This window comes from Xenia sp. Carnegie-2017, unplaced genomic scaffold (genome assembly GCF_021976095.1).
Source record: "Xenia sp. Carnegie-2017 unplaced genomic scaffold, XeniaSp_v1 HiC_scaffold_25, whole genome shotgun sequence".
Taxonomy (NCBI): Eukaryota; Metazoa; Cnidaria; class Anthozoa; order Malacalcyonacea; family Xeniidae; genus Xenia; species Xenia sp. Carnegie-2017.
This window is the reverse complement of record NW_025813488.1, coordinates 7,351,878-7,371,644: the sequence shown is the minus strand read 5'-3', so window position 1 is coordinate 7,371,644 and position 19,767 is coordinate 7,351,878. Positions and strand designations below refer to the sequence as shown.

At 34.9% G+C, this 19,767-nt stretch overlaps 3 protein-coding genes and 2 long non-coding RNA genes across 5 annotated transcripts; 3 read left to right on the top strand and 2 right to left on the bottom strand.

Annotated features, from left to right (window-relative positions):
- The first annotated feature begins 55 nt into the window (after positions 1 to 55).
- Positions 56 to 822, top strand: LOC124453296 (proteasome subunit beta type-3-like). Its single transcript, XM_047004084.1, has one exon. The coding sequence runs from the start codon at positions 116 to 118 to the stop codon at positions 731 to 733; it is 618 nt and encodes a 205-aa protein (XP_046860040.1). The 5' UTR covers positions 56 to 115; the 3' UTR covers positions 734 to 822.
- Positions 823 to 1,411: 589 nt separating this feature from the next.
- Positions 1,412 to 2,091, top strand: LOC124453121 (small integral membrane protein 15-like). Its single transcript, XM_047003875.1, has 3 exons — positions 1,412 to 1,528; positions 1,636 to 1,734; positions 1,810 to 2,091. Exons 1-3 carry the CDS (start codon positions 1,420 to 1,422, stop codon positions 1,866 to 1,868), a joined length of 267 nt encoding a protein of 88 aa, XP_046859831.1. The 5' UTR covers positions 1,412 to 1,419; the 3' UTR covers positions 1,869 to 2,091.
- On the bottom strand, positions 1,947 to 7,490 carry LOC124453123. The gene is made up of 3 exons (XR_006951003.1): positions 7,265 to 7,490; positions 2,743 to 2,961; positions 1,947 to 2,371 (listed from the first exon to the last, which is right to left on the bottom strand). It is a non-coding gene; the product is annotated as an uncharacterized LOC124453123 (long non-coding RNA).
- LOC124453120 (5-hydroxytryptamine receptor 1A-like) lies at positions 3,945 to 7,939 on the bottom strand. Its single transcript, XM_047003874.1, is given in 3 exon segments — positions 3,945 to 5,321; positions 5,324 to 5,985; positions 7,876 to 7,939. Coding segments are annotated over 2 exon segments (1,311 nt in total). The 5' UTR covers positions 5,487 to 5,985; positions 7,876 to 7,939; the 3' UTR covers positions 3,945 to 4,173.
- A 2,608-nt stretch (positions 7,940 to 10,547) lies between these two features.
- Positions 10,548 to 12,640, top strand: LOC124453433. The gene is made up of 5 exons (XR_006951080.1): positions 10,548 to 10,637; positions 10,835 to 10,983; positions 11,089 to 11,191; positions 12,259 to 12,417; positions 12,561 to 12,640. It is a non-coding gene; the product is annotated as an uncharacterized LOC124453433 (long non-coding RNA).
- The last annotated feature ends 7,127 nt before the right edge of the window (positions 12,641 to 19,767 follow it).

Below are 19,767 nucleotides of genomic sequence, written 5' to 3'. Positions count from 1 at the left end.
TTCCGATTTATTCCGTAACAATCCGACAAATATCGCATATTTCCGACCACTAATCCTCTTGACGCCGCCATCTTGAACGTGGAAAGTAAATTAGTTTTCTTTTCGACTATTTGTGATGAGTATTTTAGAATATAATGGCGCAGCAATTATTGCAATGCGTGGAAAGGGTTGTGTGGCAATCGCCTCTGACAAACGTCTAGGCGTACAAGCCCAAACAGTCTCTTGTGATTTCCAGAAAATTTTTCAAATGGGTCCAAAATTGTTCTTGGGTCTACCTGGCCTGGCCACGGACGTGCAAACTGTGTCAAACAGACTCAAGTTTCGTCTTAACTTGTTCACACTTCGAGAAAACCGTGATATAAAACCTGAAACGTTCATGAACATGGTTTCCAATTTATTATACGAGAGACGATTTGGTCCTTACTTTGTAGAACCAGTGATTGCTGGACTAGACCCAAAGACTGATGAACCATTCATTGCTGGTATGGATCTAATTGGTTGCCCTATGATTGCTGAAGATTTTATTGTGAGTGGAACTTGTTCTGAACAGATGTATGGCATGTGTGAGTCACTATGGCAACCAGATTTAGAGCCTGATGATCTTTTTGAGACAATCTCCCAAGCACTTTTGAATGCAGTAGATCGTGATGCAGTCAGCGGTTGGGGTGCTGTCGTTCATGTGGTTGAAAAAGATAAAATCACCACCCGTCACTTGAAGACCAGGATGGATTAAAAATGATAAAAACAATTGATTTTTATGTCAAAGCAATACTACTTTAATGCTGTTCTTTCTTTCAAATTGAATACAATTTTTCCTCCTGACTGTGTGAAGTGTTTTTAATTAAGAAGTAAAGATGTTTACTGTGTTTTCACAAGCCTATGCAAACCAAGGAGACTTTTGGGAGAACTCAAGAGCAGATTTAGAGCAAGCCTGAGACAAAGGTTGAGGGTTGCACGTGCTCGAGAGCCAGTGCAAACACAAAAAACATCTTTTATTTCTTTTGTAAAATAACGATAATGCGAAAAAGACAAACATTTTAATTTTCCCCCTAAAATGTATTCATGATCGATTTGCAAATTCTCTTTGACTGATTGATTGTTTAGATTGATTTGATTGGTTGAGCTCCGGATGTGTTTTGCACTGGCTAATGCAAACTCAGCTCTGGACCAATCAGCGCACATGTTTCATTGTGTTTATTTTATAATTGACTATGATAATTCTGTACAGTTCAAAATTTTCACTTGCCTTATTTATAAAAATCCATTAAGAGAAAAGAATTTATGTGAGTTTTAGAATTTATCTTAGAGCTTCGAAATAATCCAACTAATAACCAAAAGTGTCCCAACCGACCCAACAATGCCACACAAAAACATACTATAGTAGCACTTCCCCCCAATACTCCCCCCTGAATAGCAAAGATGGCGGACGGTATGAGTGGAAATTTGACGTGGAAGGAAAATTTTGACATTTATCTTCGAAAGTTTGTGATATACGTCGGCAAAAATCCACGCGAATTTGTTAGCTATGGTATTTAATATACACGTTTAGTCTATTTGGCATAAAAGAAGTAGAAATATCAAATTGTCAATCTAATGTCTATAAACCCAATCTTTTAAAATATTCTTTAAATTTAGTTGTCGTCATTTTATCTCCAATGATGCTTATATGTGGGTATCTTTCCTGGAAACTTATTCAGCTTACAAATCAAGAGGAGAAAGAAAAAAAGCGCAAAGGTAAAATTTGATCAAAATATCAAAATGAAAATCATAATGTCACGAGCTTAGTTATGTCGTCTTACGTCGCTTTAGGAAAGATTAATTCCAACATCGCCAAGATACGTAGAAAGAAAAAGGCGAAACCGGAATGACTTATCAAGATTTTAAAATCAGCGCTACTCAAATTTATGATTAGCGTTCAATAATATACACAGAAATCATCACCGATGTAACATTTTTGCTGTATAAAATCTCAATGAACAGACAACTAATTGCAGCTTTACTAGAACATTCATCTCTGTATAGTCAAAGGAACATAGAAGATAAGTATGAACATTTAAATTGAATATAATCGCTTTTTTATGTTTATTTTGACATCTTTGAAACACTTCTTTCCATTTTCCTTATCATTTTCCTCCATGGAAAAAGTAGGAAATGAGATTACACCAAGTTTACACCATGTCAAATTACTGTTGTATTTTGGGTTACAAAACTATCATTACAATGGGGAATATGCTAAGAAGACTTTGTGAAACCTTTTCTTACATACAGTTGAGGTTATAAGTTCTGTTCGCAAAGACTCCCAATGCAGTCTTGTGTCGTGTATTTTTTTCATTTGAACCTGCTTGTAGTATGAAACTTTCGCCCTCTCCACCTAGACATTAAAATTTTTTGTTATTTAATTGGTTAGGCTGTTGGGTCTTAAAAATTATGAGCATTTACACTGTACACAGTCAGTAAACAGAATTGCTCAGCAGCAAATGAAATGATTTAAGAAAGTAACATTGGGGCAAAATGCCAAAACAAGAGATACAGCTAAGTTATACACCAAAAAAAGTGTTATATTCAATAACTTCTGGGTTTTCCTCTTGTTTTGTTGTCCAACATTACTACACAAAGCCTCAGCAGTTCTTATTAACTGCCCATGTATTTGCTTAATGGAGTAATGAAAATATTTTAGAATACTTTGCCAAAAACATGCAGTAGCATTTCAACTTGTGAAATTTATTTGTGAAAACATCGTACCTTCAATCTTATCGATGGTAGATCGTCAAATGATAGCGGTGCCTTGAACTTTTTGCCGCCTATACTACGTGTCTTTGGTTTGATCAGCACTTTGGGTAAATGAACTGAAAGTGGTTCTGCTTTTGAGCACATCCAGCCGTCATGTTTAACACAAGGTTGTTGCTGTTGTTTGTTAACTGAGTTGTTTTCCGATCGTCCACTAAGTGCACTCTTGCGACCCTGTGAAACGTTAAAGGGCATTTTCAGGGCATTACGAGTCAAATTGGATTATTGTAATAAAATTTCAAGGAAAAAGATGAGCGATCGTTGCGATCAGATGCATTGACACAAGTCTAAAGTGACGAATGAATCAAACTATTTCTTCCAGAAAGCTTAGACACAAACCACAAATTTCATTCGCTGATGGCATAGTAAAAACGAGAGTGTATTTCCTTAGGGAAATCGCTTGCAGATTTATGGTTCCTAAATTTCGAATTGAACATTTTAAAAAGTCCTTTTTGTTAAATAGTCTTATCGTATAAAAGTATATCTATTTTCAATATTAAATTTATTTCTATATAAGTATTTCTAAACAATTGACCTAACACAATTGCAATTTAAGACTTGATTTAAACTGTTCTATATCTTCCTACTTTTCAGTTGCGCTAAATATCATCACCAAATTACTGTTTTACCATAAACACTCTATGCAATAGTAAAAACACGCTCTAGATGATAAAATCTTTAATTTAGCATTTACATCAATGTATACAACAATGATAAGGCCGAGATAACCATCAAGATCTTCAAATACAGCACACATTCATTATGATGATGTTATTTAGGTCAAACTTTGTTTTCCTAGGTTTGTATTTGCGGTAGTGCGAATCGTTTAATTTCAATGATTATTCTTTGAACAGAACCCAGAATAAGCAACCTTGACTCTATTCCAAACGTTACAATACGCCTTCCTGTAGTCACCATTATACCCACCATACACAAAAACATTGATTGCAGAATTCAAAGAAACCATGACTAAGGCGATGATTATAACAGCCCTAGGTATAGATCCGCAGGTATTACAGAAGATCTCAAGGACATCTATGATTGTAATTGGCAAACTGAGTAAAATGTAAAAACCCATGATAGCCATGAGCGTTTTTGTCGCCTTTGTTGAATTCAGTGTACTTAAAGGCAAGTTATTAGGGACCGTTTCCATATAATCAGCATCTGCGTTAAGTTTTTCCGGTACAGAAGTAACTTGTACGGAAGTCAAACGAGGGATTTTTATTATTTCTCCCATCGAACCCTTTCGATCTGAAACTTCCTTTTCAGTTTTCACAGAGTCTATTTTTTCTCTTGGAGATTCATTTGAATTACAAGGAATAACTGATTCTCTTTTGTCATTCGCTTTATCAACGTGATTTACCACAGAATCATTGTTTGATTGAACTAATGAAGGTTCCCGTATGGTAGAACATACGTCATCGACAACTTTGATAAATTTGTGTCACAGCGAGTTTGATCCGGTGCTGTCTTTTGTTGTTTATTTGAAGGCATGACACAGTCAACATTGCTATGGCTACAGTCATTATTTTGATTTTGTTGTATGTAAGTCGTGTGATCATCGTAATCTTCATCTGTAACGGGCAGCTCAATGCTGTCGTGTTGCGTCTGTATTACAACGACGCTGTCCATTGTGATTGTCAATGGTTTTTGTTTGCATGTTGGAGTATCATCTGGATTAGCTTCATAACTATTATCATAACCGATACTGTCGTTTTCAAAATACTGTTTGCATTCTTGCACTTTCTCTTCTGCTATAATATGAAGATTTGTTAAAGAGTCCGAGTTCTCATTTGAGGCTTTCGAAATGCTATGATTGTCATTGGCTGCTTTTTGTGCATCTTCTACCATTTCTAAATCAATATCATCACTCTGCCCAGCATGATTCATCCTTTCATCGCCGACATTTGTACCATCAGCTTTCCTCGATGACACAAGAACAAATCCAGTATTGACATGAGCTGCTGAGACTTCATTAGCAGCAACATCAGGAGAAAGAATTGTCTTGCTTCCAGATGGCTCCAAAACATTCGGATCACTCACACGACGAGGTTCGTAACCATGATTGATAACAGCGTGCCTCACAGCCTTCTCTAATACGCGTATTTTTCTTATCTGCTTACGAGTTACACGCAGAATATAAGTATAAGTTATCGACATGATTAATAAAGGAAAGAGATCCACCAAGGCTGCATACATGATCATGTACGTGTTGGTAAGGGTTTTACTAAACCTGCAAACTTTTCCAGCATTATCAGAGGCCTCACGACGCCATCCAAAGACTGGGCACGCGAATAATGTGAACGAAAAAAGCCACGTTACAGCTACAATGAGCTTATAGAACGAGCACTTCATTTTGTTGGTGTACGAGAAAGGTTTAGCAATGACAAAAAAGCGATCTATGGCTATCAAAGCCAGGTTGAAATTCGACGCACTCTTGAAGAGAACAGTTATTCCAATCACTATGTCGCAACGTACAAGACTTTCGCTCCCCGTATTCAAGCTTTCCACAACACGAAGGGGCAAGGACAACGCCCTTGAAAAAAGTCACTCACAGCCAGGTTCGTGATAAGGAAATTAGTGCGATTCTGAAGGCGATGGTCTAATAAAACAGCCAAAATAACCAATATATTTCCAAAGACGGTGACGACGGATAGCAACAGCAAAATCACCACCAATATCGTGTCCCCCAAATCCATGTCACATTAAAGAAAAAGTGTTTTTCAAAACAAACTTAAGACTTCAAAATTTCTACTTCCACAACGAAATCCGATACCGAATGATGAATGATATAAAATTATATGACGATTACCGAGGCTTCCCAAACAAAGAGTCTTTGTGAAGATTTGAAAGAAAATTTTACAGCGAAAATACAATATCCTTTCGTCTACTCCGACACTAAAAACGCGCATAAAATCCTGTGAAATTTCGTTTCAAATTTGTTTGGTGTATTTTCCACGATGAATTACGATAAACAAGAAACGAAAACGGTTGATCCAAACGACAGCTAATCTTCTTTTTTGCAAATATCAAGTGATAGACATTTGTGGAAACTTATAAAAAGTGAACTCGGAAAGACCTTTCAATTCTGTCTTTAAGTAGAATTCCATAAAAGTGGGGGAAAGAAAAATTTGTCCCAAACAAATTAATTCCACGAACTATGAACTTTCCGCACATGAAGCGGTGTTTCGAAGACACCTATATCAAAGATGATACAAACACAAGTCTCGTCAATTAATATAATATCTTAAGCAATCTAATTGTTGCGTGTTTCATGCGCAATTATTACAAAAAAATACGTCAAAAGCTCTTATCTCGACGATTTGATATAAGCTAGGTTATTTCGCACCCTTAACTTCAATACAACACAAACATTGCCGCCGATAAAAATAGAAACAGGCAAATACAACTTTTAATAACATAGCATGTGTAGAGCTAGATTGTGACGTTTTTTAACGAGCTGTTGAATAATTTTTAATATCTTAAAATAGATTTCAGGCCAGGCATATTTTTTTAACGGCATGTACAGTATATTATGTTATAAATGCAGTACAGTATATTATGTTGCAAATCAAGACTGCCGTGTTTCTCAGTAAGGACAATTCTTTGAGCCAATATAAATCGAAAACTGAAGAGCAATAAGTGAAGGGCAGTGTGCATTTGTGTCAGACAGGTGTATGTAATATATTTTTAATATGGAATATTCTCCGGACTCATTTCATACAATACATTGGCAATTTTTAGTTTATAATGTCTTTGAAACATGGTCTTGATTAAAAGTTGTATAATGAATGTATTGTATGTTAATTTAGCATTTATATTAAAGATTAATTTCAGTTTCAAAGGACGCTCCTGATAAATCTTTAGCAGGTAATTGTGTCGCTTGCATCGGAGAAGCAATTGGGTTTTCTTTTCAAAGCAACGGAGGTGTGTGAAATTAAAAACAGGTGTATAAAAAAAGAAATCAATTCTTACATTGCTCGAAGTCTATGATGTAGATTGTGGCGCAGATAACGCATTTAAAATTAAAGCTGCGACTTATGTAAATGATAAATATTTCTACTCGAAAATTATATCGTATGAATAATAAATAACAGAAAAAAGTCGCGGTGTGTTCATATTTGACGAAAAGTCATTTATAGTTTGTTTCATTTCACATGCTAAATAGTAAAAATTCACCATTTCATACCACAAAATCATATTTAAACGTGAACGTGTGTGGTACGACTAACAAAATAGATAATATTTTGTGTGCATTCAATAATGACAGCGCAAACAAAGTCATAATACTTAAAGAAGTGGTCAATTTTTACGCTTATATCTACGTATATCTTGATTACATATTCGTAACAATAGTTAAAAAGATGGGGAAAGATGTTAGATTATTTTTAATGGAAGGGAGAAATGAAAATATATATCGACCCTGTTGTACAACATACTCTGTTTCCCACGATATCTAAAAGTACACGATAACTACCTTATCAAACTTTCACTTTAAGTTAAAATCTTTCGGTGCAATATCATTGAATTAGATCGAGGACCAAAGCTGCCAACTGTCACGACAATTTCAGTAGAGCTGCCATTCAGAAGTGACGATTATTTTAATAATAAAAACCCTGTCTTAACGATTTCTTCGTACACACAAGTGCCAATACGGAAATCGGAAAACAAGCAATCGTCATGAATCGTTGGTTATATTTCTTTATGTTAAGAGGATAGCAGCTGCCAATTTGGCAATCATGAACAATGGCCGTGGACTTATTTGTATAAAAGCCTCATATATGGAATAAAATCGACAATTGTTTTATTGTTAGGGAGTGGTAATTTAAGAATGGAACTTTTTTCAACTTCTAGTTTTTGCAAGTGTCTATCAGAAGATAAAAGAAAAACCCAAAACTTTCATCAGACTTTATGTACCACTATTTTTTATATTATGTAATGGCTAACGAACATTCATTGCCAGCCAGACACAATATCACTGACTAAGAAAGTGGTCTCAAATTTGTCACATGGCAAGTGAGTGATTTTTTTGTATATTGTGATTTCTACAAAAAAAGAACTCACACATAACAAAAAAAACAAACTTACGGCCAATTGATTGGCAGCTTTTGCCTCCAAAGACTTTCTTCTCATTTCTTCCGTATTGAATTTGAGTACGATCTTCCCTGTCTTCATCCCCATTGAGAGAGTCGGACTTCCCATCATTGCCCTCGGGCTTCCAATCATTGCCCTCTTTTTTGAACTCGGATTAAGATTGTACAGCGGTTGCGCATAGGGTGAAGTCGAATCGCCATTAGATTCGCGTATTTTCTCCATGTGCTTTTGAAGTTGTTTCTCAGTTAGACCTATAAGTCGAGCCCCAGCGGCAAAATGACCAATAACATGAGGCGCTTGTGCTCGCTTGTATTTGCTGTTGTAAAATCTATAATGAAATAACATTACAAAGGTAGTTTGAAGTCAAGAAGCGACGCACCCTTAATTGTACCCACGCATTTCTTACTCAATTATGTGGTTCCTGTTATTGATTTGTCTTGTAGTTAAGGATTATTACGGTTAGCTACAGTAAAACAATAAAAAAATTGACTTCAATCTTACCCCACAATTTCGTCCATTGAATTCAAAGCGGAATTTTTCATGAACTGAGTGAGTGCATCAAACAACATCGTCTCACGCTGACGATTCTCCAACTGCGAATTTTTGCTCTCTACATTTACGGGGGGAAAGAACCAGTGCTTATGATGGGGCGTTTTATAAGATGTCACACACGGACACGTCTTGTATTGAATGGGGAAGAAATTAAGGTGCATCACATGAATTGTCGTAAAAAATCCTGTTCGTGCCGAAAGGATTCACAAAGAGCACTAACTCACCGAAGGACTCGATAATTTTCTCTGTATTTGTCATCATGCTAAGAAATTCTTCAAAATCTATTTCACCGTTACCTTGAAGTAGAATGGTTATAATTATATGATATGAATTTCACATACTTAGAAAAAGAAAATTATTAGCTGACTGCTGATAACAAAGACTTTTTACCATCCCTATCCATTTCTTCGAGAATGCGAATAACGTCGTCTTCGCTTAGACATACTCCAACAGACCTGAGAGCAAGATCGAACTTTTCAGCGTCAATTGTTCCTCCGCCATTACGGTCAAATAAGTCAAATACTTCCTGGAAAGCTAAAAAGAGATCGACAATCTTGATACGACTCAGAAGATCAATTTGAAATGAAAACTACATTGTGTATATGAAATTCATAAATACACTGGCCCACCGAGATGAAGAGGGCATTTAGGTATTTTGACTTTAATAGTAAAGTAGCCACTATAGCATCTATTCATATGTGTACTTTTCCGTCCACTATTTATTCAAAACTCAAAAGTATTAAAAATGTAGTTGCATATTTTACAGCAAGTTATAATCAGCATAAACCGTTACAACCTACCGTTAACCTGGGCCTGTGTTAGAGCACTCTCAGACCCTCTTCTCTTCCGGCATTCATCTTTGTCGTTGGCTGAATTCTTTGAAAAAATCTTTTTCACTCTCGTATCGGAACTTTCTTCAGGGGTAACTGACATCAAACGAATTTTGCTCATTGTAGGAACAGTTTTAGTTTTAGTTTTTTTCTTTTTACTTTTCCCTTTAACTGATGATTGCGTCTTGCCACTAAGCTTATCTTTTGTGATTGCAACGGCGTTACGACGATACGCTAACGGATTGTCATAACCTTGCATTCTATTTGAAAGAATACTGTAAAATCAAACAATTAGAGCAATTAAAATAGTTCCATTGTCTACTATTCATGACGTCACGTGTTTACTGATAAAATGAAGTAATTGAACTTAATTAAAAATGAGTATAAGCCAATTCACTAAAAACTGAATGTGCAAAAATCGAGCGACACCGTTGCATGGGATTAAAAATACAAGAGATTGTTTATGTGTGTGTAAAAGTGTAAATAAATAATAGATTAGCATTATTTATTTGTTTAGAATTTTGTTGTATTTACACTTTCGGATCACCAACAAGATTAGTCATTCTTATACTCGCGTAATAGCCAGTGGAGGACGCAGGATTTCTGCAAGGGCTTGACAAAAGGGGGGGGGGGGCACTGGATGATTCCACTTGGATAAGTCTGGCACAACACTTACCTCTCTAAAATAAATAGAAAATCGTTTTTTTGTAAGTTTGAGCATTAGAAAAAGAATCGTAAGATTAATAAGCTTTTTGCTTATTTGATATTTTTCTTCTTGAACATCTCAGTGAGAAAATTCTCATAAAAAAAACTGTCCAGTGTGTTCTTTTTACGTTTCATCTCGAGTTTCATCGATTCAGTATCAAGAATGATTCTTGCTAACCGCCAAATAAAAATTGCCTTGTTTACATTTTAATTCCGCCATGTTTTTAGAGTAAGGGATTCACATGGTCAGCGTTCAAATACACGCACCATAATATACTCATACAAGTGGGAAATGCGAATTCAGTAATTTTAATTATAAATCACAAACAAGATTTAATGCTTTATATACAAGTAAACATAATATTCAGCAGGAAGAAATTTCTAATTTCTCTTATAGAAGAACAGATTAAATAGTGATTTTCAACAAATCAGTATACATACTTTAGTTCTCCTATGCTGTTTCTATACGCTATCTTTATTCACTTTCATTTCATTAGAAATCTATTGTTTTTCAAAGAGGAAATACATAGAAATAAGAGGGCAGGATATTCCACTATTGGCTAAAGTGAAAAAGATCCATTCGTGTTATATATATATATACACTTAAATCCCTTGTACGTGGAGATACTGGTTCATCATCATGTTCGAAGCAAATATAATGGCATTTTGGTGAGCTCAATCAAATCAATTGTCTGTAGTTAATCAGTAAGTAGTTCATTTGCTTGTGATTAAATTAGAAGTCTTTTTTTTATTTTTAACTATCTTCATTTCAAAACGAAAGATATGAGGAGAGAAAGAAAAGATCGACCATCTCACTCAAATGGATCAAAATTGTGAATAAATTATTTTTTATTTTTGCCAATCAGAGCTCGATTGGCGAAAATTCAACCAATAACAATGTTATGATCTCATCGAAATCATCCAATGAAATCAGGCCACAAAATGATCACTCAATCTTCACAAGCACAGCTATTGAACCAGATGCCCCGAAGACTCGAAAGAGAAAGACTCAAAAGTAAGTTTGTCAAATTTTTATCATTTTTTTAAAAAGTCAGTCCAATGTTGATAAATTCGATGACAAAAGCCTAGTTTGATGTATATATACACATTGTTTTACTAGTAAATCTTTTCGTTGGTTATTTTTGGCGCAATTCAACGTTCAACCGCGTGTCTTCGCCGCTGTGCTCCTTCGCAAGCGGACCTTCTCATTATAAAAACGACAGGTTTGTATGGTTCAATGTCTTTCTTTCTATTTTACTTTAGTGTGTTGTCTACTGATGGTATTTGGAATGTTTTGGAGTGAAATTTTGTTAAATATCTTTTCTTTTAACGTGTATTTGTGAATGGATATATTTTCAACTACAAACATGCGCGACTGACATCTTTCTCGTTTCAACTCAAAAATATGAACAAATTCTGGGTGAAAAGTCACAGTATGGTAAAATGAGTGATATTCAAAGTGTTTCTTATTCCTTGGGTTAAGTTTTGCCTGTAAAAAGTATTCTTTTGAACTAAAATTTTGAAGATATATGAAAAATATGAAAATGTTTGTTCATGTTGGACGTTGGACTTTTCCCAAGAGGACCCTGTCACTTGTCAGTATAAAAACGACAAGTTTGCATGTTCTGAAGTCTTTTTTTCGATTTTTACGTAAGTATGTTGTCTATTGCTAGCATTTGGATTGTTTCGAGGTGAAATTTTGTTGAATATTTTAACTTTTAACCAGCATTTGTGAATCGATATACTTTCAACAGCAAACTGCGCGACAGCCTACTTTCTCGTTTCAACGACAAAATGTGAACGAATTCCACCTAAAAATATACAGTATGGCAAAATGAAAGAAAAGCAGGGTATTCCTTTCTCCTTGGGTTGATTTTTGTCGGTAAAAAGTGTTCTTTTAAACGAAAATTTCAGAGATATGTGAAAAATATGAAAATGTTGGTTCATGTTGGACGTTGGACTTTCAATTAAATTGCCGCCTTTTTTTGTTCCGCGTGAAAACGAAGAACACCGAGCATAAATTATGCAAGAATGACGACCTTGACTATGAAAAGCAAATTTTTAATCGCAAACACACAAAAAATCTTAGTGTGGAGTGGGGTACAAGCAAAAACTTTCACCTTAGAATAAGTAAAGTCGAATAAGTAAGCCTTGAAGAGCGCTTACAGTTAATCACCAATGAAAAATAGTAATGTTAACTACACTATTTGATTACTTTACACAAGTTATCATTGAAATGGCATTGACTATATTTGGAGCATTTTCCGATAAACGTCTTTCAATTCTTTAGGAAAAGATGCAAATTGTCTCTTGCAATTTGACTATGAACAATTATGAAGAAATTTATTACGATTCGTATTACGCAACCCATTGCGTATCCTAAAGTTAAAAAGTGAAACAAAAAAAACGACTAGTTATGGAAAGAATTGGAAGAGAATTATAAAAAGAAGTAAGGTAGACGTTAAAAATTTCTTTGATTGCCCATTTATTTTATATAAAAATGCTTTAAAAAATGTTTATTGTAATATTCTTCAAGCCTACAAATGGGCAAAAACACTGAAACTCATTTTGTTTAATTTGAATTGTGGTTAGGGTTCTCAAATGAAACAGACATTCAGACTGAATGTATTTTTAGGGATTTACTTGTGCACACATTCAAAAATGTTTTTGCAAGAACAAATTGTGTGGTCTTAACGGGTTTTTTTACTATACAATCATATTGTTCTCATATTTTGCTGCAAGTACATGAGTGCTATTTTATAACCAAAACAAGCTTTACAAGTTTACGGTAAGAATGATTGGGACAGTCGTTCATTCGATAGCATATAAAATAATAAAAAAGTTTATAAGACTTCCTTCTTTTGAAATCCATAAATTATCAAAAGAAAATCATTGGAAGAAATCTAGTCATGAAACAAATCTAAATGTGGTGAACCTATTGTACGTGTCCAAATAATGGCAGCTTGAAGTTTTCATTTTTCTACTATTTTGATTAAATATAAGTAAAGCTCAGACAATGAATGCTTACGATCTATATGAACTGATATCGACGTTCAATGGGATATAAAGAGGTCTATACGACTCTTTTCTATTTTGAAATATATAAGACATGAAAAGAAACATATATTCGAAGAAAACTACTGATGAAACAAAAGTATATGTTATATAAATTTTAAAACAAATGTTGCTCAGTTTATAAGGATTGTCAGATAATAGGTTAAAAATGATTGTTGTGCATGATCGATCGATATAAAATCGACGTTCGGACCAAATAAAGAAGTCTATACGACTTCCTCTTGAAATTTCCAAGATATCAACACTTCATTGAAAGAAATCTATTCATGAAACAAAAGTAAATGTAATACTTGTCCATAAATCAGCAACTTGAACTCTTCGTTAGCCTACCATACCTTAATAATTAATCAAGTAAGTTATAAGTATTGTTGTAAATTTATTATGAAACTAAATGCTTGAGAATTAATGCAAAATGTCTGCAAGATGTGCAGAATATTAACACATCTACACAAGAGTTAACATTATTGGGAAGAGGTCACTTCAAGAACCACGAGTTAACCATTGGAAGAGAATTCAAGAACGCAATACACGAGTTGAAAGAGTTAGAGAGAGTGAAAATTAGGGAACTTTTATGGACCCATAATTACATTTTCTATTGTCAGTGAAGGGCAAGCAAGGGTAGCACTTTTTCTTATTTTGGAAGTTCATTAATTCTTGCACGAGCAATATCTTCCATTGCTTAGGTGCTTTATTGACTCTTGCAGAGGAAGCTTTGTTGTTGGAAATCCTAGTCGAGTTTTTGAAGGGAGCAACATCTTCTGTTGTCAAGGCACTCCAGGGAATCTAGCATGCGCAGCATCTTCCGTTGTCGATGCACTTCAGCGAATCTTGCATGCGCGGCGTCTTCCGTTGTCGGGGCACTTCAGCGAATCTTGCATGCGCGGCGTCTTCCGTTGTCGAGGCACTTCAGCGAATCTTGCATGCGCGGCGTCTTCCGTTCTCGATGCACTTCAGCGAATCTTGCATGCGCGGCGTCTTCCGTTGTTGAGGCACTTCAGCGAATCTTGCATGCGCGGCTCTTCCGTTGTCGAGGCACTTCAGGGAATCTTGCATGCGCAGCGTCTTCCGTTGTCGAGGCACTTCAGCGAATCTTGTATGTGCAGCGTCTTCTGTTTTAGGAGTACTTAATCCATACTTGCAACTACAGTATCTTCTATTGTATGGGACGATGGACCTATTTTTGAGAGGTTAGCTATTTCCATTGTATGAGCTCTTCAGAGACTCTTGTCCCTTGCAACGTTTTTTCATTTCTTTTTGCGAGTGTCATAATTGCTCAGAGGTATCAGATAGATGAATTTACATCAGATAGAAAAAAAACATTAAGAATAAAAAAGCTAGGAATTCAAAGACAAAGTTGACAACTATCTATTGAATAGAAAAATAAGATGTAATGGTGCAAGATAATAGATATCAAAAGAAACTTGTGACGAAAAATAAGATGGAATGATTTGAAACAAAATGAAAAGGCAATGAGGCTTGTGATATAAAAATAGTATGAAGCAATACAAGAAAAAATGACACAGCAATCTTGTAGTAAAAATAATGTGAAAGAATGCAGGCAATCTTGTGAAGAAAAAATGCTAGCAATCTTGTGAAAAAAATGCTAGCAATCTTGTGAAGAAAAAATGCTAGCAATCTTGTGAAGAAAAAATGCTAGCAATCTTGTGAAGAAAAAATGCTAGCAATCTTGTGAAGAAAAACAACGTAAAATGATGCAAAACAAAAATGACATAGCAATCTTGTATAATGAAATAAGATGGAATTGGAATGATTTCATAAAAAATAACAAGGCAATCTCAGGAAGAAAACTGAGATAAAACAATACAAGAAAAAAATGATAAAGCTAGAAATCTTGTAGAGAAGAATAAGAGTAAATGCAAGAGAAAGATGACATTGCAATCTTTTGAAGAAGAATAAGATGGCAACTCAAATACATGTTAGACAAATATTTCGTAAACTCCATAACTATATTTGTAAATATATTGCCTGCCACTTTAGTCCATGCATAAACCTTTGAAGACTTCTTGAGAATGCTAATTTTTTTTGCATGTTGGTTTTTGTTCGAGGGCCGCATTTTCTTCAATAAATTTGCATGACATAATTGTTTTTTATAACTTACCTAATCTCAACAGTCGATCGACTTAAGTTAGAGTAGCATTCATAAATAACATAGCTTTGAAAAGTTGTCTTTCCCTTGTCTCTTTTTGTCTTGCACGTGATTTTCGACCAAGTGTGCGCAAGTAAATTTCTAGAGATGCTGCAGTCGTTGCTAAACGAAGGATGGATGTCAGGTAAGATGAAAATGAGGTGATGCACGGACTTAACATTAAAATTAACTTGTTATTGTGCCACCTGAATTTCAGAAAAATCATGCATAAGATATGAGGAGCTGTGGTTCTTTGTCGAACTATGGTTTGTTATGGTGCACGGTGGAAATACGAAAAATAATCATGATGATGACATTGTGCGAAAGTTTTTAAAAAGCTATAGTTAACTTCAAATCCAATATGGAAATAAATCATCCATCCGAATGAGCATGCACATACAAATATTTTGGTAAGTGGTTAATGATAGGAAGAAATCTTTTTGCTAGCCAACAATTGATTGTTTCTGGTGGAGAGATGTAATATCGTTTTATAATTTTCATTTCAGGAAATTTACCTTCAAATTCTAAACCAACTTCACCACCGATGAACGTTAAGTAGAGGCAGTCGGTTGTTCATGACGGCGAATCTACAGGTATTCACGTTTTCTTGTAATTATCTCTTGCACGTGATGATTTTTTAAAGTTTCTGCAAAGTTAGTTACATAAGCAGACAATAATATAGTTATTGCTCAACTTTTTCCTTTTAAGAATCACACAAAACTATTTGAAGCATTGCTTCTTGGTGGTGTTTTATCCTGAATTCAGAATCTTCATCTACACTATATTCCACATAAGACTACACAAAATTTTCAAAAAAAAATCAATCAAATATAACGCTATTTTTCATCAGTTTGAAAAACCTTCGTGTAATATAAATTTTTTGAACCTAATTGCTCTGTAGCGAAGGATTGATACAATGGTGGTGTATAATATCAATTACAACATGGTTATTGTAGATTACATGTTGGTTGTTGAGTATTTTATCGTGGTTTTCGTGGATTACATCGTGGCTGTCGTGGACTACTTCGTGGCTGTCGTGGATTGCTTGGTGGCTGTCGTGGATTGCTTGGTGGCTGTCGTGGATTACATTGTGGCTGTCGTGGATTACATTGTGGCTGTCATGGATCTTATCACACTAATCTTGGGTTGAAGAAGAACTGGCGACGACGTTTCAAAATGTCCATGTAATCAACACTAACAAGAAAATAATAAAACATTGGTGGTGGTTTGTCCAATTATGAATCGAGACTCGTGTAAAGCTGTATGATGGGAAGTTTTGGGAATAGTAGATTGACTAACGGAATGACTGTTAATACTACGTGGAAAATTAAACACGGGTAAGTAGTATTTGGTACTTAAATTTTATTCAAATTGATAACTCATAAAATGACGAACTTTTGTTCTAGTTTTAAAAGTAATCATAATTTGATATATTTGATTTCAGAAATTTCCATTTCATAAACAAGCATTCCACTTCATATCTTGAGTTAGCAAGATATCTTTGATTGTTGGAGTATGTTTCATCCTATGAACAAAACAACCTTACACAACACTTGTATAGTTGTAAAATAGCAGTTGGCTGCTTATGACCACCAATCTATAGGTAATTATAATGACTATGATCATCTATTCTTATTGACCAATCTTTTCAGTTGCTTTATAACAACATTACTGCTCATATAAGGGAATTACTGCTCATATCAATTACTACTCGTACATATACGATAAGGTTGTAAATGGGAATTTGCCAGAAAAAATTTTATTAGAACCATTCAAAAATAACTTATCGTTAAAACAGGAAGTTGAAATTTCATTCGATCTAAAATGAATGGTTTGAAGCCAGGAATCGTTACATGTTTGTAGAGATAGAATGTCCATGTTAGTATAGTCCTAGTCCTAGTTAGTTCAAAGTCAAGAACGTGGGTATTGAGGTTTCATCTACAAACATGTAATTTCATTCGTTGGTATCCCTTTGTCTTGCACGAACTTCTTCAAACTGATTGGTTACACAGAATTTATAAGTTTTCACAATAAAATTTATATGATTATTGCTGTTTGAATGATTATAAGCTCTTAGTCTATTATCAATAACGGTTTTTGTGTCGCGTTTTTGTGGTAAATTTTGAAGAATTTTATGTTATCTTGAACCTTTCATTTGTTTTGTAGTGAAGAAAGAAAACAATGGTGGGGCGTATTAGTTCTATTATATATTGCATCATATTTGTCATGGATTAAATCAAATTGTCGTTGGTCACAATCATAGTCGCCGTTCATCACAATCATAGTCATCGCAGATCAACTCAATGCTGATGTGGATTACATTATGGTTGTCGTGGATTCCTATCACCGTTTTCTGGATTGACAACACCATTGTCGTCGTGGATTTTATGGAATCAATCTTGGGGATTTATCATTTGAGGATTACGTTAATCTACGAATGAAGACCAAGAACGACGTTTCAGGTTGGACGGTTTTCAGTTAAAATCCTGGTGATCAACACTAACAGGAAGTTGATTGAACATTAGCTGGGTTATATAACAAAGTTACTTGTTCTTTTGATTCCTGTTAGTGGTTTTTTTCCTGTATGCACGTCTGGTGTCGAGAAAAAGGTCCGGTTTTTTTATGTTTTTCGTTTATTTGATCACCAGGATACACGATCCTAAGTTCAAGGAAATAAGCATAGGTTTCTTTGAGTTTTGGTCGTGTCTATTGATTCTTGAAATGTGCATATTTCATTATAATATTCATAATTCCATAACCAAACATTAAAAATCGACGAATTAAAGCGCAACGTGTTCAACCAAACAACGGATTGCATTAACGCGAAAATTACGGTCCAAAATGCAGCAAATTTAGAATCACAGACTGAACGCTAAAAGTAACAAACCTATGGCGGAATCCGGCATGCAAGCTGCATAGCACAAATTAAATGTATTTAAAATTATAAACGTCTGAAATATTCTTTCTTGATGATGATTTATCAACAATTTTAACGTTTTTTTATAGACTATCAAAATTTTGAACCATGCAAAACTTAAAACGCTCATCAAACACTAAAAAATGAAGAAAAACAAGTCAATTTGTTTAATAATACTTTTGAAAAAATGAGTGATCTGCATCATCAAGAAGAATATGCTAGAAATAATGTCTTATTGGTCTAATGAAGAGCAAAACAGAATAAGTGCATGAAACCCGGCATTGCTTTTGCTAAAAAACTCTCAAAATCAATGTTATGACAGTGGCATGTTCAAGTTAAAATAACGGCTGTTATTTAACTTGAAGAAAAAAAAGTCAGAGCAGGAAGATAGTTTAATTATTTTTGATGTATTGGGTTTGCTCGTCTCGAAATGAAGTCGATTATCTTTATTTATTTTATGCATGGAAGATGATTTCATAGCCAGACGAACTAATTGGATACATTTAGCCTAGTTCCAGGTAGGAATAATCATAAATGGTGCCATGATGGCATCTAGGTGATCGAGTGTTGGACACAAGAAGGATTGGTTGGCACGCCGTTTGGTAAAGTATAAGGGCCCAGGGAGGCGGTTTTCCACCCCTTAGGTTCTCTTTCGGCTCGGGTACTAACGTTGTTTTACAGGTGTCTCGTCGTTCAAAGGTATGTTTTAATCATTTTTGTGCAGCATAGCTCGTAGGTACTAGGAAGAGGTTCAAATCGGGCTTTTCATGCCACTGATCAACAGGGTTAAGCTAAAGATACGCAAAGCAAAATGCATGAAAAGTGGCATAATCAAAAAATGGCATAATCTAAAAATGGCATAATCTAAAAATGGCGTACTCTAAAAATGGCGTACTCTAAAACTGGCGTAATCTAAAAATGGCGTAATGAAATGCAACCGGTTCCGGTTTTTCACTGCTTTTTTTTACAAGGATGCATATTTCCTAAGTCACCTTTTTCAGCAACCTTGTAAATATAAAGGTAGTCTAATGAATTGGGCAAATATAATTAAGGCCTTAAAAATGTAAAGCATCCTTTTTTGTAAAGATAACTAGTAAAAATAGATAAGGTGATTCCAAGTAATGTGCATCCACCGACTGGGTTTCGTAGCTCGTTTGATATCTGAGGGTTTTCCTCCGGTGATACGCCGGTTTCCCTCATCTTTAGAGAAGCGCTCTAAAAAATAACAAAAAAGAGTGGCCATGCCCGGGACCTGCAGTAGCAGTAGGGATTGTATGGTTATCGGGTTGGATTCCCGATCCACTAGAAGAAACAAGAGAAGAGATTTATATCTGTACTGCCAACATTAATTGATTAACTCTGTGGTAGTGATTTCCAATTGAATTTTGAAGAGAAAATCTCCGATGAGCAGAAGACATTCTTTTCAATGTGTAAAAGAGCTATTTTTAAAAGAATACCCTATAACTGTCTCGAACATTTAATAAGTTAGGCGCTATTTGAAAGAGGAATGAAAAAAAGATAGACATTACATAAAATGAAGTAACCTCAGTACAATACATTCCACGCAATACCCCCCCACCCCCTCCAGCGCTGTATATACCCCATTTCCTCTTGCAAACAAACGAACTTCATAAAAATTCCTTTCAATATGGTACATCAAC

Excerpts from the sequence above, each read along its gene's own strand:
- LOC124453296 (XM_047004084.1), top strand. The coding sequence starts at position 116 with ATGAGTATTTTAGAATATAATGGCGCAGCAATTATTGCAATGCGTGGA.
- LOC124453121 (XM_047003875.1), top strand. The coding sequence starts at position 1,420 with ATGGCGGACGGTATGAGTGGAAATTTGACGTGGAAGGAAAATTTTGAC. Across the intron at positions 1,529-1,635 it reads ACGCGAATTTGTTAGCTATG|TTGTCGTCATTTTATCTCCA; the intron begins GTATTTAATATA and ends CTTTAAATTTAG. Across the intron at positions 1,735-1,809 it reads GAAAGAAAAAAAGCGCAAAG|GAAAGATTAATTCCAACATC; the intron begins GTAAAATTTGAT and ends ACGTCGCTTTAG.